The 27,239-nt window shown below is 36.1% G+C and overlaps 1 protein-coding gene and 1 pseudogene across 1 annotated transcript; one reads left to right on the forward strand and one right to left on the reverse strand.

The window, feature by feature from the left end:
• Positions 1-19,287: 19,287 nt before the first annotated feature.
• On the reverse strand, positions 19,288-19,683 carry LOC123891415. The gene has a single exon (XM_045941288.1). The coding sequence runs from the start codon at positions 19,681-19,683 to the stop codon at positions 19,288-19,290; it is 396 nt and encodes a 131-aa protein (XP_045797244.1).
• A 2,141-nt stretch (positions 19,684-21,824) lies between these two features.
• LOC123902265 lies at positions 21,825-26,917 on the forward strand (annotated as a pseudogene).
• Positions 26,918-27,239: the final 322 nt, after the last annotated feature.

Here is a 27,239-nt window from a genome sequence, read left to right on the forward strand (position 1 = left end):
GATCACATAATCAAAATATAAGTGTAAGCAAAAGGTACTTAAACACTCCTTCAACAACAACAAGCATATTCATAATTTATAAACATGCATCACCATTAACTACTCAATTACAAGTTCTAAACATGTATAATCAAGTACCAAATAATCAATCTACAATTCATTACACTTAGCCAAATTATATATCACATATCACTTATCAAGTAATGCACACACATATAACCTAATGCAACTCTAATGCTTCAACTTCATGAATGTCAATCCTAGACATTACTAATGCATGTGGTACCATCTTCTTTATTAGAGTATCTCACCTCTAATATCCTTCTTTATCGGATGAATATAATCCGATATACTTCTTTATTGGAATATCCAATATCCTATTTAATTCATGAATGCATGTATATGTGTTCATGAATTCACTCACAAATAATTAGCATAAGCTCTTCATTTATTATGTGGAACACTATCCAACATACTTCATCATTAAGATTTAACAAAACCTTAATATTCGTCATTTACAATCATCATACATGATTAACAATCATTATAAGCATCAACAAGCATCAACAAGCATCAACAATCATCAACAATCATGTAAGAATAAGACACCAATTGAAAATACATGCAAAGGAAGATAGCAGATGAAAAACTGGTGCAATCTGCAGTATTTCCGCCTGGGGCGGAAATATTTACGTTTGAGGCGGAAGTTTTCGCCTGAGGCGCAAAAATTTACGTTTGAGGCGCAGAAACATCTGAAAGGTTGGCTGCTCACTGCTCTTCCGTTTCAGGCGGAAATTATTGCGCCTGAGGCGGAAAAACATGCGTTTTCTACACAAAAACGCCCAAAAATCCCATTTTTCATGTTATAAATCCCAAAAGAGTTTGTATTCAAGCAAAACAAACATATCTAAACACAAAAGGACGGTTCATTTCTCAGATCTACGCCATAAACATCGAAAAAGTAAAGATTGACACTTTTTCATCAAAACTCTCAAGAACACAAAGTTCTTGAGTTTAATCCATTAGAAAACTCGTTTTAACCATTATTTCCATTCATTAATCATGTTACAAGCATGTTAAACATATTAAGAACCTTAGGAACGATTTCCATCAAGAAAATCCATTCCAATCTAAAACGAAAATGGGTTGAGGAAGTTCGGGTAAGGAGAAATCGACATTCTCCCCTTCCTCGAATCACCCACGACTATGGAACCTACTCTCATACCTGGATTCGAAGAAAATTCGAAGATTTGATCTTGATTCTCCTCACTTTCCTTTGCCCTAGCTCTTGAGCTCTCTTCTCTCTCCAACTTGTCAAGAACAAGAACAAATGAAATGTTCTCTCTTGACTTGGCCATATGGCCGCCCCACTCATGCTCACAAGGCCCATTGGGCCTCAAGCCCAATTGGCTTGGCCCAATAACACGATAACTCTCACTACTCGCTTAATAACTAAAGTATTCGATAAATAACTCAAGTTATTAACTTAATTAAATTTCTACGTTAATAAAATATTTTAACACATAAAAATTATTAATTTGAAAATTGGGTCGTTACAACTCTACCCTCCTTAAAGAATTTTCGCCCTCGAAAATTACCTGGAAATAACTCTGGATACGAACTCATCATCTTGCTCTCCAATTCCCAAGTCGCATTCTCACCAGCGGGTCCTCCCCATACCACCTTCACCGAGGCGATATCCTTGTTTCTCAACCTCTTCACTTCTCTACCTTCGATCCTCAAAGGCATAACCTCGACCGTTAAGTCATCCCTCACTTGAACATCATCCGATTCAATCACATGTGACGGGTCTCTAACATATTTCCTCAATTGTGACACGTGAAACACATCGTGCAAATTCGCCAATGATGGCTGTAACACCCTAACCCATACTACCCTTAAAAACGTAATTTTAAAAACTTTTCAACAAGTGTAAAGGCAGAGTGCCACGCGGTAATTAAACACAAGCATACACACAGAGCATCATGAAATTTAACATGAAAAGCAACAGCGGATTCCAATCAAACCAAGCATGCATATATATATACATAAGCCATATTCATCCCTAAGGATGTCACTTATACAAGAACTAGCATAACAAAAAGGTAACACCGATATACGATGAAATCCAAGCGTAATCCCCGACTCGATGTTACATTACCAGAGCATTCACTATTTACAAACTCTAGTCAAAAGCTAGTACTAAGAGGAGTAATCTATGCTAAGTCTCCTCACCAAAAGGTACTTCAACACCACGCTAGAACAGCAGTCTAAACGTCGGCACAATCCTCAGCCTGAATATCTGAACCCCCAAAGGTCCAGCAAATAACACAAAGCAGAGAGTTAGAAAACATAATCGCATATCATACGAGCATAAGAAAGACCTTACACTTTCGAACTACATCATACATATTCTAACTCACGCCAAAACATCGCACTAAACGATTATAAATTAATAAAGTTCAACACAATTCAACCAAATAATGTCACGTACCATTTATCAAATATATGCGCATTTACCCTAAGGTATCTAATGCCAATTAATTCACTGTCATGCCATCCCTAGACATAACTAAATGCATGTGGTACCAAGATGTCACACCAACGGTGGACCAAGAACAGTTTTATATCATGCTGGATATGTCGGAACTTACCGAACCATCTTATCTCCCTTGGATAAGCCAAAACAGTTTTATATCCTGTTGGATAGCAGCTCTGGACTCATGGATTCTTCTAATCCGATCCTCGGCTTCATTATGGACACATAATCCATTTTCGTTATTGGAACCCAAGTTTCCAATGTTCACATACAATCATGAATGCATGTATGCATACACATATCAACCATATGATATTCTCTAGCTCGAAGCTACTCTTTTATGAATGCGGGAACACAAACCCTAACACATTCACTTAACATTGCAATTAATGCCAAAACATAACATTGCTCACTTTAAGCTACACTTATTGCATACACGTTTATCATTCATATAACGATTAACAATAAGCATTAACAGTATCAACATGTATCAACAATCATGTAAGAATACTCTTAAACCATGTTCCAAGTGCCTAATCACACTTACAAACATCAACAAGAATTGCTGTCACAGAGGCCTTCGCTAAGCGAAGCCTTAGCGAGACATGGCGAACCTCACCAGGAAGTCACCTGCTCATGGCGAGCATTGGCGAGCTTCAACGAACTATTCGCTGAGCGAAGGCTTAGCGAGCCTACGCGAACCTCACCCGGAAGTCACCTGCTCATGGCGAGCATTGGCGAGCTTCAGCGAACCTGTTCGCTACAGCGAACTCCTGGTCGCTTAGCGAACCACACCAGAACAGAATATCTGTTCTTGAGTCATCTAAGGCGGTTTAACCTTAAATCAACTCAAAAATTCAGTCAAACATGTTATAAATTCATATAAACAGCCATTCCAAACATATATGGTATCAAGGAACATTAATCATCCCTTCCAAACATCCAAATACCTCTAACAATCAAAATCATGCCAATTTCTTGAGTTTTAAGCAACTTTCATAAACTTTCCAAAAATGATCCAAACACATACATATTTTTCATGAAATCAAACTAGTGATTAACACATACAAAGTGATGATGAAGAACATCATACTCACATACAAAAGCTTAATCAAAATCTAAAAGAAATTGAGTGGGAGAGTTCGGGAACGGAGACATAGACAATCTCCCCTCTCCTTACCACTCAAGAATCATGAATTCTAATCTCTTACCTTAAGCAAAGATGATGATCCAAGCCTTCTCTTGCTCAAGCTTTCTCTTAGCCAAAACCCTAGCTCTTGCTCTATCTTGCTTCTACTCACTCAAACTCAAAGAAATGAATTTATGATACTATTCATATGTTTGACTTGCTACTTATACTACTTCTCATGTCATGAACCAAGCCCAAATGGCTTAGGCCCATGCCTCTCACGCCCATAGCCCAAAACAAAGGTTCTCGCGCCTAATAACTTACGATCGGCTAAATAATTATTCGTCGCTCACTAAAATAATAAAAGCCAATTAATAAATAAAATAACATTTAATAAAATATACGAATACGAAAAACGGGTCGTTACAATGGCGGCAAAGCAATCCTATACGCCACTTTCCCCACTCTTTTCAAAATCTGATAAGGACCAATAAACTTCGACGTCAACTTCCTCGACTTCAAAGCACGTCCAATTCCGGTAGTCGATGTAACTCTTAAGAAAACATGATCACCTTCTTGAAATTCAATGTCCTTCCTCCTCTTGTCATGATAACTCTTTTGACGACTCTGAGACGCTTTCATCTTCTCTCTAATCATTCTAATCTTTTCCGTAGTCTCTTGCACAATCTCCGGACCAAGAATCATACTCTCTCCGGATTCAAACCAACAAAGCGGTGTTCTACACCTCCTTCCATACAAAGCCTCAAAAGGTGCCATTCCAATACTCGAATGAAAACTATTGTTGTACGTGAACTCGATCAACGGCAAACACGAATCCCAACTTACTCCTTGCTCCAAAACACAAGCTCTCAACAAATCTTCCAAAGATTGTATCGTCCTTTCCGATTGACCATCCGTTTGAGGATGATAAGCCGAACTCAACCTCAACTTAGTCCCTAAAGCCTCTTGCAAACTTTCCCAAAATCTTGAAGTGAACCTCGGATCTCGATCCGAAACAATACTCAACGGAATACCATGCAACTTCACAATTTGCTCCACATAGATCTCGGCCAACTTAGGCACCAAGGTACCTTTCTTAATAGCAATAAAATGCGCACACTTCGTCAAACGATCCACTACCACCCAAATCACTTCATAACCTTTCGTAGTCTTGGGTAAACCTCCCACAAAATCCATCGCAATACTATCCCACTTCCATTCTGGGATAAACAAAGGTTGCAACAAACCAGACGGTTTCTGATGCTCAATCTTCGACTTCTGACACACTAGACAAGCATAAACAAACTCGGAAATTTGCCTCTTCATTCCTGGCCACCAAAATAACTTCTTCAAATCTTGATACATCTTGGTTACTCCCGGGTGAATACTCATTCCACTCCTATGACCTTCTTCCAAAATCATCTTCTTCATCTCTGGCACATCGGGCACGCACACTCTTCCATGAAATCTCACAACTCCATTCTCGTCAACTTTGAAATTAGCTTCTTTTCCTTCCTCAACTACTATTGCCAACTTCTCCATTAACTTCTTATCCGTCTTTTGACATTCTTTGATATTCTCCAGAAAAGGATTCGTCAACTTCAACATTCCCAATTTAACACTCTTAGGAGTCACTTCACATACTAGACTCAAGTCTCGGAATTCTTCAATCAACTCTAACTCTTTCACCATTAGTGATGACATGTGCAACGATTTCCTACTCAACGCATCGGCCACCACATTAGCTTTTCCGGGGTGATAACTCAAATCAAAGTCATAGTCCTTCAAAAATTCGAGCCATCTTCTTTGTCTCATATTCAACTCCTTCTGGTCAAACAAATACTTCAAACTCTTGTGATCACTAAAGACTTCAAACTTCGATCCATACAAATAATGCCTCCACACCTTCAATGAAAACACAACGGCGGCTAACTCAAGATCGTGTGTCGGATAGTTCCTCTCGTGAACCTTCAGTTGTCTCGACGCATACGCTACCACTTGACCTTTTTGCATAAGCACACCTCCTAGTCCCATCTTCGAAGCATCACAATACACGACGAAAGATTCCTTAGCATCCGGTAAAATCAACACAGGCGCGGTAGTCAACCTCTTCTTAAGCTCTTGAAAACTTTCTTCACACTTCACATCCCAAACAAACGCTTGATCCTTCCGAGTCAACTGCGTCAAAGGTAAAGCCTGTTGGAACAAAATTGATTTAAAAATGTTTGCCCCTAAATCTATAAAGGTTTTGATGATAACAAAGTATTAATAAACAATTGGAAGGACTAAAAATTTATTTTAAGTGCGCAGATATAAGCATCATATAAGCTCTGAGTGAAGTTCAGAGGATGTGAATTCAGAAGTTCACAAGCGCTCAGAAGATGTTGGACTTCAGAGGTTACAACCTTCAGAGGATGAAGACTTCAGAACTTCTTGTCTGTCTACAAGCTTCATCAACCTCTGAAGATCTCTTTGAAAGCTGTGAAGATTCCCTTCACCAGTCAACTCTTCTACCAATGGAGAAAAGGACCTTTCAAGCCTGATCAGTTCAGCTACCTCTGTTTTGTCTGTCCTAACCTGAGAACGTGGGTCTTCAGTTTTGTTAGCTGAATAAGGAAAGTCCACTCTGCAGCAGTCAAAGTATCTGAAACTCTTTCTTAGATTTGGATACAACCAAACTGCATCAAGACAGACTGCTTGAAGACAAAAGGTTATCAACTCCAACGGTTCTTTTTGCAACGACTCTTTTCTAGTGGTATATATACTAGAAGATTCAGCTACAACAATAAGAACAATTATCAAGAATTGAACGTGCGCTGAACAAACTCTGAACTCTGTGATATACAAGCTCTGAACCTTTCTCAAGTGTTTTTGCACTTTAGCCAAATACTCTGTAATATTTGTATTTGCTCTCTTTAGGTTCATCTAAGAGCATTTGTATATTGTTATATACTTTTCTATTACTTGAGGAAACTTAAGCTTGTGTGCTTAAGTGTGAAGTCTCTTGCTTGTGTGCTTGAGCATTGTTGAGAAGTCTCTTGCTTGTGTGCTTGAGCATTGTTGAGAAGTCTCTTGCTTGTGTGCTTGAGCAGGTGTAATCTTGTGTGATTATAGTGAAATTCCTTGGAAGTGCAAGGGGACTGGACTACTCTCGTTTTGTGAGAGGAACCAGTATAAACTGCTTGTGTGACTTCTCTCTCTCTCCCTTGTTATTATTTGTGTTATTTATCCGCTGCGAACGTAGTTGAGTTAAGAACTTGAAAAAGTTTTAACTTAGCTAAAACACAATTCAACCCCCCCCTTCTTGTGTTTTCACACCTTCAATTGGCATCAGAGCGCCTGGTCTGTTACTTTCACTTAACAGTGAGACAGTAAAGATTTTGTGAGAACACTATGTCTGGAGGAGATGATAGTAGTACTAGAACTACTGGTGAAGGTGAGGCCAGTGGTGCTGGTGGTGGTCCTAGAAATGCTTTTGGTTTTGACTACTTAAGTAATGAATCACATGAACATAGTGGCAACAGAAAAGCCCCTATATTCAATGGTGATGCTTCATTATTTGAGTGGTGGAAAGAGAGACTGTATAGCAATATTACTGCTATTGATCATGAGTTGTGGGATTTGGTTGAGTTGGGAGTAACTTTTGAAAACTTAAATGAACATGGAAGGTTGTCCATTGAGCATAGAAAGTTACTCACACCAGCTAACCTAAAAACCTACACTAAGCATCATAGAGTAAAGGACATTGTTGTTGGTGCTATTAGACATGAGGATTATGTCAGAATAGAGAACAAGTCTACTGCTAAATCTATTTTTGATTCTATGTGTGCTACCTATGATGGTAATGAAAAGGTTCAAGAGGCTAAGGCTAGTCTCTTGATAAGGCAATATGAACTATTCACTATGCAACAAGATGAAAACATTGAGACTATGTTTACAAGGTTTCAAATCCTTGTATCTGGTCTTAAAGCTCTTAAGAGAAGTTATTCCACCTATGACCATGTTCAGAAGATTCTGAGAAGTCTTCCTATTGCTTGGAGACCCAAGGTCACTGCAATAGAGGAAGCTCAAAATCTCAAGACTCTGAGTCTTGAAGCTCTGATAAGCAATCTCAGAAGCCATGAGATGGTTCTGGATGCTGACTCAGAAACTAAGAAGAAGTCCAAGTCAGTGGCTTTACAGTCAACTAGGACTACTTCTAAGGCTCTTAAGACTCAGCTTCTTGATATTGAAGAAGAATCTTCTGCTGATGGTCAAGAGGATGAGATGAATGAGGATGAGTTTGCTTTATTCACCAAGTTTCAACAATGGAACAGATTTAACAAAAGAAATTTCAGAGGTAACAGCTCCAGAAATTTTGTCAGCAAAAAGGATGATCAGAAGAACTGCTTCAACTGTAAGAAGCCAGGACACTTTATTGCTGACTGTCCAGAAATGTCTGCTAAAGACAAAAGCAAAAGATACAGCTCAAAGAAGCAACAATTCAAGAGTAAATTGAGAAAGAGTCTGATGGCTACTTTTGAAGAGCTATCATCTGAGGAAGAAGTTGAGGAAGAAGAAGAGGCAAATCTAGCCCTGATGGCTTCAGCTGACTCAGATGTAGACTCAGACGATGAATCAGAATCAGATTCAGAAGTAACTGATGAGGTATTTTCTGATTGCTCTAAATCTCAACTTATAACTGCACTTAACAAGGTCATTGAGAAACATCTCAGAGTGCTAAGTAAACAAAAAGTTTTACAAGAAAAGCTTAACACTCTGACTGAGCAAGCAGAACATTTTCAAGGTCTATATCAAGAAACTCTGAATAGAGTAGATGACTTTGAAAAGGGTTGTGCTGTTTGTCACAAACCTATTGATGAGCAGGAAATAGCTCTTCAACAGTTTGTGCATCTCAACCTTGGTAAGAGCAAAGCTGCTAATCTTGTTTATAATGTCATGAGACATAGAGGAGAGGGACTTGGCTATGAATATGGTAGAACATATTCAAAGCTAAAGACCTATCCCAAAAAGGTTGGAAAATCTTGGGTTTACTATGTTGTACCTCAGAGTGAAGAAGAAAAGAGATTTGGTACTCTGGAAGATGAGGACAATAATCTGAGAGATTTGGGAAATGACAACTCAGAAGAACCAAGTTCCTCAGGATCTGGGAAGAAAAGCTCAGAAGATAAAAGCTATTCAGAACTTGACAGTATGAGTTCAGATGTTCTGAAAGTTTCAAAATCTGAGGCTTCAACTTCTGGAACCAGAGGAATTCTAGTTCATGAGAAAAGTCAACCTAAAGGCTCAGAAGTTTTTAAAAGAAAGTCAAACCTCAAACCTCAGAGGCAACATAGGACTAAGGTTATTTATGATTCTAGAGTCAGTAAATATAACCAGTCAAATCAATGGACTGGTGATAAATACAAACTCAGGAAGCATAAACAATCCAAGTCCTGGAATAATAACAGAACTCAAACTAAGAACCATTTTCAAAAGAATTATTATTCCAAACCAAAATCTTTCTCTCACACTCAACAACACAGTAAACATTTGTGGACTAACAAGCGTGGACCCAGAAGATGGGTACCAAAAGCTGAAATTATGTATCATTCAGATTTACCAACTAGGAAAGGATATGTCCTACCTAAAGTATGGAAACAAGTCCTATGCAAAGGAAGAAGGGCTTATGTCCTTGACCAATGACTGACAAGCTTTCAAGTTAACAATCAGAACTTGATAAATGAAGAGGAAGAATATTGGGATGACTTTATCATTAACTGTGATAAAGAGTTTCACCGTAGTGATTAAAGTTGTTTCTCATACAGCCTGTCACTCAAAGAAGTATCATGAATCATTCATGGTATCTGGATAGTGGGTGTTCAAGGCACATGACTGGTGATAAACAACTATTTTCTAAGCTGACTATGAAAGAAGGAGGTTCTGTTGGTTTTGGAGGAAATCAGAAAGGAAAGATAATAGGTACAGGTACAGTAGGTAATTCCTCCCTATCTATTAATGATGTTTGGTTAGTTGATGGACTTAAGCATAATCTATTGAGCATAAGTCAATTTTGCGACAATGGTTATGTAGTTGTCTTTAATAAGGAATCATGTACTGTGTCTAAACAATCTGATAACACCATGATATTCAAAGGTCTGAGAAAGAACAATGTTTATAAAATTAATCTTTCTGATTTGAATGAACAAAAAGTGATGTGTCTTTTGACCTTGAGTGAAGAAAAATGGATCTGGCATAAGAGGTTAGGCCATGCTAACTGGAGGTTAATCTCTAAGCTTAGTAAGCTTGACCTTGTCAGAGGTTTACCTAAAATTAAATATCACTCAAACACACTTTGTGGTTCATGTCAAAAAGGAAAGATTACAAAATCTTCTTTTAAACCTAAGAACATTGTCTCTACCTCAAGACCATTGGAACTTCTTCACATTGATCTTTTTGGACCAGTTAACACTGCTTCAATCAATGGAAAGAAGTATGGATTAGTAATTGTTGATGATTACAGTAGATGGACTTGGGTAAAATTCCTAAGAACAAAAGATGAAGCTTATGATGAGTTTAGCATCTTCTGCAAACAAATTCAAAATGAAAAAGGCTACACTATTTTAAAAGTTAGAAGTGATCATGGTGGAGAATTTGAAAATGAACCTTTTGAAAACTTTTGTGAAAAATATGGCATTTTGCATGAATTCTCTTTTCCTAGAACTCCTCAACAAAATGGGGTTGTAGAAAGGAAGAATAGAACTCTGCAAGAAATGGCCAGAACCATGATGCATGAAACTAAAGTAGCAAAGTTTTTATGGGCAGAAGCTGTAAACACAGCATGTTATGTTCAAAATAGAATCTATATCAGATCTAAGTTGAACAAAACTGCTTATGAATTGTTCAAAGGAAGAAAACCTGATATTTCTTATTTCCATCAGTTTGGATGTACGTGTTACATCTTAAATAACAAAGTCCATCTAAAGAAATTTGATGCTAGAGGTTATAAGGGTATCTTTATAGGATATTCTGAACGCTCAAAAGCATACAGACTGTATATTTCTGAAACACATACTGTGGAAGAAAGTATGCATGTCAAATTTGATGACAAAGAGCCTGACCAAGTGTCAGAGCTTGTGGAAGGTTTGTCCAGATTTCAGGTATCAGAGGATCAATATTCAGATATTCCAAACTACTCAGAACATCCATTCTCTGAAGTACCTCTGAACACAATAGTTCCTACAGACTCTGAACAACCAAGAACTGAAGCATCTGCTGAACCTGATGTTGATGAGTCTGAAGATGATGAGCCCCCAAGAAATACTTTCAAATACAAATCATCACATCCAGAGGAACTGATTTTAGGCAACAAGGATAGTCCAAGGAAGACAAGATCTCAACTGAGAAATGAGGAATCATTAGTTGGTCTTATCTCAATGATGGAACCTTCAAAGATTGATGAAGCTCTGAAGGATGATGCTTGGATTGTAGCAATGCAAGAAGAGCTGAATCAATTCCAAAGGAATGATGTATGGACTCTAGTGCCTAAACCTTCACACAAGAACATTATTGGAACAAAATGGGTATTCAGAAACAAGCTGAATGAACAAGGTGAAGTGGTAAGGAACAAGGCTAGATTGGTTGCACAAGGTTATAGTCAACAAGAGGGGATTGACTATACTGAAACCTTTGCACCAGTTGCTAGGCTTGAAGCAATCAGGTTACTTCTATCTTATGCTGTTAATCATGGAATAACCTTATATCAGATGGATGTTAAGAGTGCCTTCTTAAATGGTTTCATTTCTGAAGAAGTGTATGTTAAACAACCTCCTGGTTTTGAAGATGTCTCAAACCCAGAACATGTTTTTAAACTAAAGAAATCACTGTATGGTCTGAAACAAGCTCCCAGAGCTTGGTATGATAGACTCAGTAATTTCCTTCTTGAAAAGGGGTTTGAGAAAGGAAAGGTTGATTGCACACTCTTTAGAAAAACAACCAAAGAAGACATTTTAATCATTCAAATTTATGTTGATGATATTATTTTTGGTTCAACTAATGCTGCTTTGTGCAAGAATTTTTCTAAGATAATGCAGGATGAATTTGAAATGAGCATGATGGGAGAGTTGAAGTTCTTTCTTGGAATTCAAATCAATCAGAAGAAGGAAGGAACTTATGTTCATCAATCAAAATACACTAAAGAACTTCTGAAGAAATTCAATCTAGATGACTGCAAGATAATGAATACTCCTATGCATCCAACTACCAACATGGGCAAGTCAGATGATGAAGGAAAGGTAGATCAAAAGGTCTACAGAGGTATGATTGGTTCCTTACTCTATCTGACAGCCTCTAGACCAGATATTTTATTCAGTGTTTGCTTATGTGCAAGATTCCAGTCAGATCCTAGAGAATCTCATCTTACAGCTGTAAAAAGAATCTTTAGGTATCTGAAAGGAACAACTAATCTTGGGCTTCTCTATAAGAAATCCAATGATTATGTGCTAAATGGATTCTGTGATGCTGACTATGCTGGAGATAAAATTGAAAGAAAATCCACAAGTGGCAATTGTCAATTTGTTGGTGAAAACCTTATCTCCTGGGCTAGTAAGAGACAAACTACTATAGCTTTGTCTACAGCAGAAGCAGAATACATTTCAGTAGCTAAGTGTTGTACACAGCTACTCTGGTTAAAATATCAGTTAGAAGATTATCAGGTAAGCAGTAACAATATTCCTTTATATTTTGATAATACTGCAGCCATTCATTTATCTAAAAATCCTATTCTACACTCTAGAGCCAAACATATTGAAATTAAACACCATTTTATCAGAGATTATGTTCAGAGAGGCATTATAGATATTAAGTTTGTTGATACTGAAAATCAATGGGCTGATATTTTTACTAAAGCTTTATCTGTTGAAAGATTTGATTTTATTAAGAAACATCTGAACATGTTTTCAATCTCTGAATGAAAAATTTGTTTTTGGCAATTAAAGTGTAAGAGGTTATGTATATCAGAACTTATGATTCAGAACATCTGAAACACAAGCTCTGAAGTACTTAACTCTGATAGAGAATTTTAAATAACTCAGAGGCTCTGAACTATTTAAGTGGGAAACGTTTAGTATTCACTGCTGAACAGTTGTCCATTAAAATAGCGGTTACCGAGTAAATTTCTGCACGTGGTCTACGTGTGTCAGGTAGTGGGTGGTTAATGATGATTTTTTTTTGGTATTCAACTTTCTGTCAATTAGCGTAACTTCCCAAATTTGCTATTTTCGTGTTAACTGTGTGCATTTAAATAAAACTTACACAATACACTTGCACACTATTCACTTTCACAACCTACACTTTCATATTCTTTCTAAACCTCCAACAAACTTTCTTTCTCTCTCGTTAGTTTTCCAAACCTTACCCAAATCTCCAACAATGGCTGGTGCTTCGTCTTCTTCGTCAAAAAGGATTCCACCGTTTATATTCAAAAATCTTCAGATCGTTGGGAACGAGATGGAGTTTCCAGAATCTGAACTCACTTTTCTTTCAGAGAAGATGGTTGATTTCGACGGTCTACAAGCTAATGGGTTTGATGTTAAAAAGTACTTTATCACTCAGGGATGGGATAAGTACTTTGACATGCTCAATGGTCCCATTTATCCAGATTTGTTGAAGAAATTTTGGATGAAAGCAAAGGTATTTGATAAGCATGAAGCTAAGAAGGAAGAGCTTGCAGCAATAGAAAGGAATCCTAGTCTGAAGGGTAAAACTAGGAAGGAAATGGGTTTGCTGGATTATACAGGTGTACAGATTAGGTCTAATATCTGTGGGATGAACATGGCATTCTCGCCTATTCATTTCAATGCTCTTCTTGGTCTACCTAACTCTGGGATAGAGTTAGATGTGTTTGAAAAGGATACAAGATACAGAGATGACCTTCTGCATCTCATATGCACAGATTTCTCCTTAAAAGGGAAAGTAAAGGGTTTGACTGATGAATGTAGAGTTCTTTTCAAGATCATCTTAGCAGCTATCAGTCCAAGGGTTGGTGGGACTGATACAATCTCCTGGACTCATCGTCATCTGCTGTATTTCCTTCTGACAGAAAAGAAGGTTAATCTTGGAGATTACTTCTTTGAACGGATTTGTGAAGCCATTCTTGCAAGTAAATCTCAGAGGAAAACTACTATAGTTTATCCTAGGCTGTTGTCAGACCTTCTGCATCAAGGTCATGTTGTTCAGAACTTGAAGAAATTCCACCCTGAATTGGTTGAGAAGAAGTTTTATCCAGAAATTCTGAACGCTAACTTTCTGTCCAAGATGCGTTTGATTGCATCTAAGCCTGTTGCTCCCCCACAAGAGTTCACTGTTAGGCTTGAGGATCGTCTGTATGTCGAAGGCTACCCAGTTATATCTGAAGCTGATGCTGAGCATGTAATTCAGGATTACTTGGAAGTGCTCAGACAAGAAGGTTTTGTTGTTGATAGGAGTATGGTTCCTCCTGCTCCTGTAAATCTGTATAACCCTAAGAGGAAACCAAAGAGAAAGGCTGAAGCTCAAGCTGATCTTCCTAAGCCAGATCTTCTGGTTCAGAAGAAGATTAAGGTAGAAAAAGCTATGGTTGAGCAAAGGACTAAGAGGAAGCATGAAGAATCTGCTACCAAGGCTGCTGAAGGAGCTTCAAAAGAGCCTATTGTTATTGAGGAAGATAGTTCAGACAGTTCATCTGAAGGATCTACGTCAGAAGATGAGACTGAATCTGATGAGGAGACTCTTGCTGCTCGTTTGAGGAAAAGACCTGCTCCTATTTCCAAAGATAAAGGTAAATCTACTAAGTATGTCTTCAATGAAAATGAGATTGGAATAGGTTACACCAAACCTCTCAGAACTATTTTACCAACCTCTGATCTTCCCACCTCTGATAATCCTCTTTCTGAACTCGAAAAACATCTGAGTCCTGACCCTCTAAATAATCACCCTCCTTCTCATGAAACTCAACACAAATCTAGCTCACCTCCTAAACCTAAATCACCTCAACCTCAACCTCAACTTGAAATTTCACCATCTGAACCTCAACCAGATATTCCTGTTACTGAACCAACCTCTTCTATCAAACAACCTTCTCCACAAAAATCTCCTAACCCAACTCCTGAACAAATTGCTCCTGAACCAATCCCTGAACCTAAATCTTCTGAACCATCTCCTGAACATATTTATCCTGAATCAACTTCTGACATCTCATCACCTGAACCAACCCCTGAACCCCATCCTAACCCAAGTGCTGAACATGCTTCTCCTGAGCGTATTCACACTTGTGCTCCCAAGCCTTCAGATGCAGAAGTTGTGGTTATTGACAACCCTGCTACTGAAACACCTACTCTCTCTACCATTCCCAATCCTTCACCCTCATCATCCAATCCTTTTAGTAATCTATCCACTCAATTTCATGAAGATTTGCTTAGATTATCTACAATAAAGGACAGGTTCTTAGTTTGTCCTTCTGATGTGGACCTAGAAGTTTCCAGCATTAAGGCAAGGATTTGCAATGCTTTGGATGTTGCTGCTGCAAAGATTAAGGCCGTTGTTAGTAAAAGGGATCTGGATGGTATAAGCTTCATGAGGAACAGTTTGGCTAGGGCTGAGTTGAAAAGGTTAACGCCGTTCAATCATGAAGAGCATGAGCGTGCTAAGCTTGTCGCTATAGCTGCTGCTGTGAGGCGTCTGTCTGCATTCAATGATTGCTGGGTTGACTCTACTCTTCTGCACCGTCTTGAGGATCAACGGATTGAGAATGAACGTTTAGCTGAAGCTGCTGCAAGGCTTGCTGAAGAACTTCCTGAGATTAACCTAGAGGATGCTACAGATGATGTGCTTGCTTCTCTGAACCAGGATGATGTCCTGATGATTGACTATCCAGAGGAAGGTGAACCCTCTGATAAAGGCAAGGCACCTTTGGTTGAAGAACAAGCACCTGTGATTGAAGATCAAGCTCCTGTGATGGCTAATCAGTTGCAGATTTTTCAAGAAGTCCTGAGGGAACAGCAACAAGGTTTAGAACGTCAAAGAGCTGCTCATGAGACATTGGAAACCAAGGTGGATGGTTTAGTTTCCAATGTGGGATCCTTGAATGATAAATTCGACCAACTCTTAGCCTTTCTTAAGAAACCCTAGGATTCTATGCACATGTCTTACGCTTTCTTTTTATTCTCTGTTTATCCTCTGAACAATTTTCTTTTTAAGCTATATTTTTTTATGTGGTTTGTTTTATGTTTTGTTTGCTTTGCTTGTGCTAATTTTCTTTGATAAATAAGAACATAAGAACACAAGATGCTTTTAAACGAAAATTTTTATTAATGCTTTGACAATGTTGAGTACATTGGTAAAAAGAAAAAGAAAAAGACAACCTAATCCTAATCAGATGGATAAAACTCAGAAGAAATCTCTGATTTCTCCTCAGCATCATCTGATGAAATCTCAATGGGATCCGGGTTTTGCTCTTGTTCTTCTTCTTCCTGTTCCTCTTCTGGAACATAGCTAGCCAGAAACTCAACATAGTCAGCATCATCTTCATTCTCTTCAGCCTCAGAATCTGATGAGATGTTTATTATCTCCGCGTCTTGTGGTATCTTGTTGTCTTCTTTATCTTTTTCATCGTTTTCACGTTTCTCTTCGTTCTTCTTTCTCTTCAACTCTGCGATGCGTAAACTAAATCTTTTCATTATTCCTACCTTCTCTTGCTTCACTTGCTTATTCTTGTTTTTACGAAGAAGGAATGTTTACTCGTTCACCTTTTTATAAAACCTTGAGCGCGTTGGTTTTCGTTTTTGAAATTAATTCACCTTTTGTAACAACCACTCTTCTTCTTTGACTGTCTTGGTTATCTAAATTTGTTTTACTTTTTGATAATGACAAAAGGGGGAGTAGTTACGCATTAATTGATAAGTTTCAAAACTGAAACCACACCTTTTATCTCGCTTTTATCTGTTAAATTAAAAGTTGTTTCTTTTAAGTTGTTTTACGTATTTTAATGCGGAGACTAAGTTAGTTGAAACTAAAATAAATTTCATAAGTAAGGATAAGTTAAGAGTGCAATTTTAACTTAGCCTTATGAGACTTAGGGGGAGAGCTTGCAAACCTCTCACTCTGAAGAAAAATATGAAATGTGTTTTATTTCAAATTATCTTAATCTTATACTAAATTAAAATATCATGGATAAAACATAAAGTTCAGACTTTATGGAGTATCAATCTTAGGGGGAGCTTGCAAACCTCATAAACCTAAGAGAAACATGATAAGTTAATTTAACAACAATTGTCAATTAATACTTATGTTTGTCATCATCAAAAAGGGGGAGATTGTTGGAACAAAATTGATTTAAAAATGTTTGCCCCTAAATCTATAAAGGTTTTGATGATAACAAAGTATTAATAAACAATTGGAAGGACTAAAAATTTATTTTAAGTGCGCAGATATAAGCATCATATAAGCTCTGAGTGAAGTTCAGAGGATGTGAATTCAGAAGTTCACAAGCGCTCAGAAGATGTTGGACTTCAGAGGTTACAACCTTCAGAGGATGAAGACTTCAGAACTTCTTGTCTGTCTACAAGCTTCATCAACCTCTGAAGATCTCTTTGAAAGCTGTGAAGATTCCCTTCACCAGTCAACTCTTCTACCAATGGAGAAAAGGACCTTTCAAGCCTGATCAGTTCAGCTACCTCTGTTTTGTCTGTCCTAACCTGAGAACGTGGGTCTTCAGTTTTGTTAGCTGAATAAGGAAAGTCCACTCTGCAGCAGTCAAAGTATCTGAAACTCTTTCTTAGATTTGGATACAACCAAACTGCATCAAGACAGACTGCTTGAAGACAAAAGGTTATCAACTCCAACGGTTCTTTTTGCAACGACTCTTTTCTAGTGGTATATATACTAGAAGATTCAGCTACAACAATAAGAACAATTATCAAGAATTGAACGTGCGCTGAACAAACTCTGAACTCTGTGATATACAAGCTCTGAACCTTTCTCAAGTGTTTTTGCACTTTAGCCAAATACTCTGTAATATTTGTATTTGCTCTCTTTAGGTTCATCTAAGAGCATTTGTATATTGTTATATACTTTTCTATTACTTGAGGAAACTTAAGCTTGTGTGCTTAAGTGTGAAGTCTCTTGCTTGTGTGCTTGAGCATTGTTGAGAAGTCTCTTGCTTGTGTGCTTGAGCATTGTTGAGAAGTCTCTTGCTTGTGTGCTTGAGCAGGTGTAATCTTGTGTGATTATAGTGAAATCCCTTGGAAGTGCAAGGGGACTGGACTACTCTCGTTTTGTGAAAGGAACCAGTATAAACTGCTTGTGTGACTTCTCTCTCTCTCCCTTGTTATTATTTGTGTTATTTATCCGCTGCGAACGTAGTTGAGTTAAGAACTTGAAAAAGTTTTAACTTAGCTAAAACACAATTCAACCCCCCCTTCTTGTGTTTTCACACCTTCAAAGCCAACTTCGAAAATCCTTCAATGAACCTCCTATAATAACCGGCCAATCCAAGAAAACTTCTTATCTCAGAAACAGATTCCGGCGTTCCCCATTGCAATACGGCATCAACTTTCGCTGGGTCAACCGCTATTCATCCACTTGAAATCACATGACCAAGAAAACTTACTTCTTTCAACCAAAATTCACACTTCGACAATTTGGCATACAACTTCTTCTGTTTCAGAATCGACCTTGCCGGTGGTTCGCGGTGAAGTAAGGCCCCTGTTGAAGTGGAGGGGGTTGTGTACCTGTATACACTCCGACGCTCAAGTCAGTATTAGTGTAGAGTAAAGGTTTTCAAAAGGGTAGAGAATGTACCTGACTCCCGTCAAAATGAGAAGTTTATATAGCCCCCAGCGCTGGGCTAAGGCTCTTGATGAGCAATAAAGGCTCATCAAGTGGCTGTCGGAATCTGGCTGAAGAGCCATGATGAGCCTTAAATGCTCATCATTCCGTTTGTCGTGCGTTACGATTCCCTGGTAGATGCTCGTTACTCGTGGTCCTCGTGAAGACGAGGAGGACGTTGGGCTAGCTCAGCCCAGTCCAGAACAGTAATAAAAGTAGATTTGAAAAGAAAAACAAAGTTATCTATAATATGTCCGTGTTATGATGCTATTTTTACTCAAAAGTTTGGTTTCTAACTCACAATATAAGAAGTTTTTCTCAATTCTCACACATCAATGGAATGAACAATTGAGTTATTTCTTATAATACAAGTCAGATTAATTTACATGTAATTGCAATTTTTCTTACACAAAAAAGTTCTTCGTGGATTTGGATCCTCTACGGTGATTGTACCGTGCAACATGCAATCAGGTTAGCACTTAGTACTACAATTTATGTCTTATCAAAGTGCGAGGACTTGGATGGCCGTGAGGGTTTGAACGCTACAGATCTGCTGGATCTAAGAGGAAAAAAATGATATATTATAATTTATTCTTCACAGTACAAAAGAAAGAATACGCTAACATTAATCAACAACAAACATCCATGAAAATAACAATCATAGGCAACATTTTAGGCCCTTATTATCTAGATACAATACAATACAAAGAAAACAAAATAAAACATGTAACAAATTCTACCACAAAGAATCTCTTATTTTTTATGATTCATGATATTATTAGTATTGAGCAATTAGTCCTTGGCTAGTGGAAGGTCTCTGGAACCTGCAGAGTTTGCATGATGTTGAAAAGAGAGATGGAGTTTGGTAGTTGTCTTCTCCTTCCATCATTGGCATAGCAACACCTCTCTTCACAAGCTTTTTTTCTTTTTCTCCGATAGGTCTTACCCTTATGTCCATTTCAAGCAAACCGGAAACTGTGACTCTAACACTGATTGTATCATTTGTTCTCTCCACAACCACTTCTCTTTCGTCGGTATTAGTCTTCCATTCAGTGTCACCGTCGCTAGGAATGGTTACTGATTCACCATCCCATTTCACTGTAAGAGTGTCAACATTGTCATTCCATTGAGTTACTCTATTGGCTGAAATAACAAGAGTGTGTGTGTCGAACATGACAGAAAGTGCTAGTAAATTATATAGCAGTAGTATTAGTAAATTAAGAAATATAAAAATTATTTATATTGCAGCAAACTATAAGAGCCAATAGTGAGACTCCATTTTTCTAGAAGGCAAATAATATAAAGACTTGATTGATGAATTTGCTTCAAAAAACCTAGAAAAATGAATTGTTTTAAGTAGTTAGAATGTATTTTGTTGTTATCATTAGACTATGAATCTTTTTTATGTTAACTAGTTTTGAGACTCGTGCATTCGCACGGGTCTATTGACTTTTTATTTATAAAATATTGTTAAAATATAAGTGACGTCGTGTACAAAAAAAATAAAAATAATAAGTGACGTTATTCTGCTATTTATTTTATAAAAGTTATTAAATGAAGTAATTTTTTTATTAAAGCAATTGTCCCGTGCATGATTTTTGTATAATAAACTATAATTAATAATAACAAATATTTATTATTCAATTCTTTTTTTTATTAAAGTAATTGTCCCGTGTATGATTAATTTTTTTTTTATTAAACAAATTGTCCCCGTGTATTATTATAATATATATTCATCAATAATATATTCATCAACCATTGTTCCGTATATTATTATAATATATTATTCAATTTTTTTTATTAAAACAATTATCCCGTGTAAGATTAATTTTTTTATTAAACAATTGTCCCGTGTGTTACTATAATATATATTTACCCCGTAATTATTTATTATAATATATATTCATCAATAATACACTTCTCATATATTTTTTATATAAGAGTAAACAAAAATAGAGCAGATTTTTTTATGCTTATCTTCAGAAGTGTTTTCTAATTGCTATTTTTATGAGTATATTTATTTTATTCTATTTTTTTAAAAAAAAATTTAACCTTTTTTATGAGTAGATTTGTTTTAGTCTTATTTTTGGTTTTTTTTTGTTATTTTTGTCTTGTATCTTTTTTTTATGAGTATATTTGTTTTATGCTTATCTTTTTCTTTTTTTTTTTTGTTTTTTTGTTTTGTTTTGTACTTATCTTTTTCCCAGTTTAGAGTTAAAATTACATTTAAGGGTATAAACGGTGAAATATTATTAAACGTGCTAAGGATAAAATAGGTTTTTTAGTAGTAGTTTCTTTTAATATATTGTAAATAGAATTGTCCCGTGTGTTACTATAATATATATTTACCCCGTAATTATTTATTATAATATATATTCATCAATAATACACTTCTCATATATTTTTTATATAAGAGTAAACAAAAATAGAGCAGATTTTTTTATGCTTATCTTCAGAAGTGTTTTCTAATTGCTATTTTTATGAGTATATTTATTTTATTCTATTTTTTTAAAAAAAAAAATATTAACCTTTTTTATGAGTAGATTTGTTTTAGGCTTATTTTTGGTTTTTTTTTTTTGTTATTTTTGTCTTGTATCTTTTTTTTTATGAGTATATTTGTTTTATGCTTATCTTCTTCTTTTTTTTTTGTTTTTTTATTTATTTTGTACTTATCTTTTTCCCAGTTTAGAGTTAAAATTACATTTAAGGGTATAAACGGTGAAATATTATTAAACGTGCTAAGGATAAAATAGGTTTTTTAGTAGTAGTTTTTTTAATATATTGTAAATAGATATTTATTTTATTCTATTTTTTAAAAAAAAAAAATTAACCTTTTTTATGAGTAGATTTGTTTTAGGCTTATTTTTGGTTTTTTTTTTTTGTTATTTTTGTCTTGTATCTTTTTTTTATGAGTATATTTGTTTTATGTTTATCTTCTTTTTTTTTTGTTTTTTTTTTTGTTTTGTACTTATCTTTTTCCCAGTTTAGAGTTAAAATTACATTTAAGGGTATAAACGGTGAAATATTATTAAACGTGCTAAGGATAAAATAAGTTTTTTAGTAGTAGTTTCTTTTAATATATTGTAAATAGATTACAAAAGCAACAAACATTTTTTATGTTATTTAAAATTAAAATTGAGGAATTTTTTTTATTAAAGGGCCATTTTCATATTTTGCACTTAGTCTCCAAAAACTCGGAGAAGCCCATATGGGTGAGACATAATTGCAAAGACATGCTTATATTGATAAATATGACTTTGCAAAAATTGTTTGAAAAATAGAATCCGAAAAATATTGAAAGGCAAAAAAAATATGATTTTTTTGGAAGGTGGGAAAGAATCATGTGGGGGAGAAAAGAAAGACTCGTACAATGGGCTTAAAAAAAAAGGAAAATATTGGGCTTAGTTCTCGAAGGAATAAATAAGTGTGTGGTGTATGTTCATGTTGATTATTCGTTCATTCATTCATTCATTCATTCATTGATTCCATAAATATTCCTCTCCTCTCTAAAGGTACCAACTACCAACCCTAACCTCTCCTTTTCCTCTCTGAACCGAACCGCCGCAGCAGCAGCTACCTGATGGCGATGTTTCGCGTCTCCAATTCCAGTCCCCTGGCGCTCATCCGCAAAGCAGAAGGAGACAACACTGATTCCGATCCTAAAGGTAAAAACAAACAAACAAACCCTAAATCATATTTTCTTATATATCTTTGCTGCTTTGTTTTCTTTTGATTATTATTATTAGTTGAGAATGAGAAGGATTTTGTGAAATTGAAAGATTCCTTTACTAATTCCATAAGATGATTTCTTGTTTGTTTTCTTTTGATTATTATTATTATTATTATTATTAGTTGTGAATGAGAAGGATTTTGCAAAATTGGAAGTTTCTGTTACTAATTCCATAAATAATTTAAATGGATGATTTCCTGTTTGTTTTCTTTTCATTATTAGTTGAGAATGATATTGATCCACCGAAAAAGAAATTGAAAGTAGAAGAAGACGAAGAATTCAGCACTGATTTCGGTACAACCCCTAAATCATATTTTGATGAAGCGAAGTCAGGAAGTGAAAAGCCCAATCCAGTCTTCGTAGAAAGGGAACAGTTTAACTTCAATTATTCTGGACTAGAAGAAGAATACAGCACTGATTTCGGTACAAACCCTAAATCATATTTTGATGAAGCAAAGTCAGGAAGTGAAAGTCCCAAATCATATTTTGATGAAGCAAAGTCAGGAAGTGAAAGTCCCAATCCAGTCTTCGTAGAAAGGGAACAGTTGAAATTCGATTATTCTGGACTAGAAGAAGAAATGCCCTTCCCCCCAAAAGAATATGAGTTGCAAGAATATGAGTGGCTGAGACATGTTTATACTCATAAATATGACTTTGCAATGCCGGAGGAGTCAGGAAGTGAAAGTCCCAATCCAATCTTCGTAGAAAGGGAACAGCTTGAATTCAATTATTCTTCTGGAATAGAAGAAATGCCCCCCCTCCCAAAAGAATATGAGTGGCTGAGACATGTTTATTGATAAATATGACTTTGCAATGCCGGATCAAGTTGATGAAGCGATGTCAGGAAGTGAAAGAAAAGCTTCAGCCCGTCACCCTAAATTTTTATCACCAAAAAAAAAAAAACTTGTTCATTTTACATTGTTTTCTTACTATGGATGAACTTGATGAATACTTCACACAAGGAGCTTTATGTGGGAAGAACAAACTTGTTGTAGGGTCTTGGGAGACTTTTGTGGTTGTTCTTAGTATTCCTCCTTATTGTTTGTGTTTAATTTTAATTTTACATGTTGTGAGACTATCTATCTATATATATATCCTTTTATGATGTGTGTGTGGAATTGTAATTTTGTAATGAATGAGGGGACTGTTTCAACAATCCCATTCTAATGCTCTTGCTAAATTTGATTCATACTTTTTCTGGAAAATGAGAGGACTATTTGATTGATTCATAATAATAACTTACCAATTGTCATTTTGTTTTATCATATATTTATTTTCGAGGCTGAAATGGTTGGTTGGGAGTGTGGTCGATACTTTATCTAAGTAAATATACATGACTTCAAAAACAATCTATAATCTTGACAATAAGGGATCATTATTTTCTACTGTAGATTGCTCACAATTGCTAGTGGGTCGCGATTTTTCCATTTGTTAGTATTTTTCTATTTTTTTATCTGCCTGTAAAGGTTGTCGGTGTTTTTATCCTTCACACGCTTGTGCCGCTAATTTGCCCTGACATATGGCAGGAGGTCTGTGCAGTAATGCAGATAAGTTTATCTAGGAAAGGTGTTATGCAGTTTTGTTGTTTTCTGCATTTCATCCTTTCAGCAAGCCATTTATCGTCGTTGTTCTAGGTTAGGGTTACCCATTACAATCTTTTTCCCTCCAACAATTTCGGTTTCGATTTTCAAGTTCAAATATGTCTATTATTTTATATTAAGTCTAGTGTTATAAATAGTGGCCTTTGTGTGAGTTTTTTTGTATTAGTTTCATATCTGAAAACCTCTTCTATAACTGAAGAATTGAGTTGCTTTCCTTAAGAATTAAGCTATGTCTAAGGTTTGTAAGAAGTTTGATGTTGTTGCTGAGATCATGCCAAATAAAGGGTCTGTCCGAATCAAGGTTCGTGTTCTTAGGTTGTGGAAGGTCCCTGCATTCCTGAATCCTTCTGAAATTAGTTCTATTGAGATGATTTTGATTGATGAAAAGGTATTAATTTTATGTATTGTGTATGGTGTCAACATATTCCTAAGAGTATTAAGGGTTATAGATGTTTTGAACCATGTATATTAATTAATTTTTAATTGATAGGGTGCCAAGATCCATGCTTCTATTAGGAAGCAGTTATTATATATGTTCGAGTCTAAGATACAAGAGGGAGAAGTGTATCAGATGTCCTGCTTTGCTGTGATTCCTCAGGTTGGATACTATAGAGCTACGCTTCATCCTTACAAGCTTCTTTTTCAAATCAAAACTCAGGTGCAACCTTTTAAGGGTTCTGACATATGTAAATATGGGTTGAGTCTCACTTCATTGGCTGATGTTTGTAGTCACAACCATGATTACAAATTTTTAGTTGGTGAGTTTTGTATTTCTTAACCATATTTAATCAACAGCCTGTTTTGTCAATAAGATTTGTTTGTTGCTAAGGAAAAAAGTAATATCAATTGCAGATGTCATTGGCTTGATGACTGGTATTTCTGCTGAAAGGGAGTATATAAGGGGATGGGAAGTTAACCAAAATGGTTGTTGTTGAGTTGACTGATGCAAGGTATATATTTTACTGTTGTAATAACCTATGCAAGTAGTGTTAGAGTTTCTTCAATTTTTGTTATACTTATTTTAATCAAAGATTTTTTGGTATCCTAAAATTGAGTAATATATCACATCACACACAAGTTATGGATATTTGTCCCACATGTTATATATTATATATATAACAGTTTCTATAAATTTTGATTCTATCATAACTCCTATTAGTGGTGTGCTTTTTGTTTTGTTTCTTCTTTGTTATGCATATATTATTATAAGTTCTTGACAGTGTCATTATTTTTATATTATTCTGATTGAAATTTCTAAAAGAGTTCCTATAAATTGTGTATATCAAGATTATAGATTTCTCATGTTTTAATAGCGGCAAATGTGAATGTGCTTTGTTTGGAGAGTATGTCGAAGAGTTAAACAAGAAAATGGGCAAGGCTGATGAAGGTCTTCCAGTAGTTGTAATCAAGTTTGCGAAAATCAAGATTTTTAGAGGTACTATGAATTGGTAATGTAAATTTCGATGTCTACTTTACAAATATGTGAGCTGAATTTGTTTTTGTGTTTGAAGATCAAGCATCCATTCAAAATGTCATCAATACTACTAGGATATTCATAAATCCTGATATCCCTGAGGCTGTTGAATTTAAGAATAGGTTTGTCAAATGTTAGAGTTTTAATTATTTTGCTTCCCTATGTTGAACCATTTCATTGCTGAATTGAGTTGATGTTGTTTGCCTTCGTAACATTGCTCTGCATGGAATTGATCTTGAATCGTTTGTCCCCGTTATTGGTGGAAGAGCCAAACCTGCTATGGATGAAGAGTTTCTTCGGATGCATCCCAAAAAGAAAGTTTCTGAGCTTACTGATCTGGAGGAAGATGGTATATTTGCTATTTATGGGGTGTTATCTGGAATAGTTCAAGGCGAGGACTGGTGGTACCCCGCGTGCAAGTGCCATAGGGCCGTTATTCCCGATTCTGGAGCCTACTACTGCAATGGATGCTCCAAGCATGTCTTTCAAATCGTCCCTAGGTAATTTACATAGATACACAATCATATGTCTGTTTGGCTTGGATCTGTAATCTAGGTTTTGAAGCATGTGTTTCTAAATCGTGTTTTGTCGTATAGGTTCAAGGTTAAGGTTGAGATTTCAGATGGGGGTTCTACCTGCGTTTTTGTCATCTTTGATTCCGATATGAGCTATATCATGGAAAAATCATGTGCTCATTTTGTTGGAAAATCAAAGGTATGTTTCCTTTCTATGAGTCTTGCTATTGTTAAGGTTTCCAGTGTGTGGGTTGCTGAATCCTTCCCAAGCGTAGGTATCCAACGGAGGTTCATGCCCTGCTGAGTTTGATGCGCAGGTGGGTAGCAAGATGTTGTTCATTGTTGATAATGGACCGAGACAGTCGAAAATAGTTGATGGAACCTTTAGGGTTAAACGTGTCTGCATGGATTCTCAGATTATTCAAAAATTCATTGCTGATGGGCCTTTCGTCACTCCTGTCAAGGTGAACCGAATTGTCACTCAATTTTTTTTATTAAGATTGTTATCCGTGTTCTGTTGTTATACAAAGTTCGTTGTGACAAATATATTATATTTGCTTAATGCAGGCTATGTCCCAAGCTATTGAAGTTGAATCGGACAACGATATTGACGATGTTGACGTTGTTGCAGATTATCAACCCCTTTCATTCATGAAGGATGTCATTGTTACACCTCCTGTTGTTGCTAAGACCCCATATAAGGAGGATGTTGTTGTGACTGCTGTCAAGAGGAACCTGTCTGAAGTGTTTGACGGTGCGACCAAGGTTCAAGGGAAGAAATCTATGAGGCGTGTTAAAATTGAGAAGGAATAGTTTCATGTGATGTGTTTAAGTAATTAGGAGGCTATTGTTGTCTTGTGTGTTTTAGCTTATTATGTTGTTAAAGATATGGGTATTGTATCGTGCACACTCTATCGGCGGGTGGTAATGAAGAACAGTCTACCTTTTGGGTCGGTTTAACTATGCCGTATAGTTGCCTTATTAGCTAAATATATGTAATGTTGTGTGGTTATGCTGTTGAAGAGTTTAACTCTGAGATAATTGTACTTGCCTTTGAATGAAATAAATAGCCTCAACCTCTGTTTATAGATTTTGTTCTTTTGCTGTGGTGATACTTATTATTAGTGGTAAGATATTCAAGTTTAGTTCTTGTGTTATTTGGTTTTACGCATTTTATTTATGGTCTCAAAGTATTGGTAGGGTAACAAGTTGTATTGTTTATCAGTGATGCAGCTGTTATGAATTTTGATTCACGGAAGGATTATCAGTGATGGGCAACAAGTTGTTTTGTTTGTGCGCCATTCCCTGACTGTTGTTCATGGGCCATTCTCACAAGGTCTGGAAATTTTTATTTTCGATCAATCTTGAACGCATCCTATTTTGAAACTTACATCTCCTTTTAAGTTAAAA

Source organism: Trifolium pratense, linkage group LG1 (genome assembly GCF_020283565.1).
Source record: "Trifolium pratense cultivar HEN17-A07 linkage group LG1, ARS_RC_1.1, whole genome shotgun sequence".
Classification (NCBI taxonomy): Eukaryota; Viridiplantae; Streptophyta; class Magnoliopsida; order Fabales; family Fabaceae; genus Trifolium; species Trifolium pratense.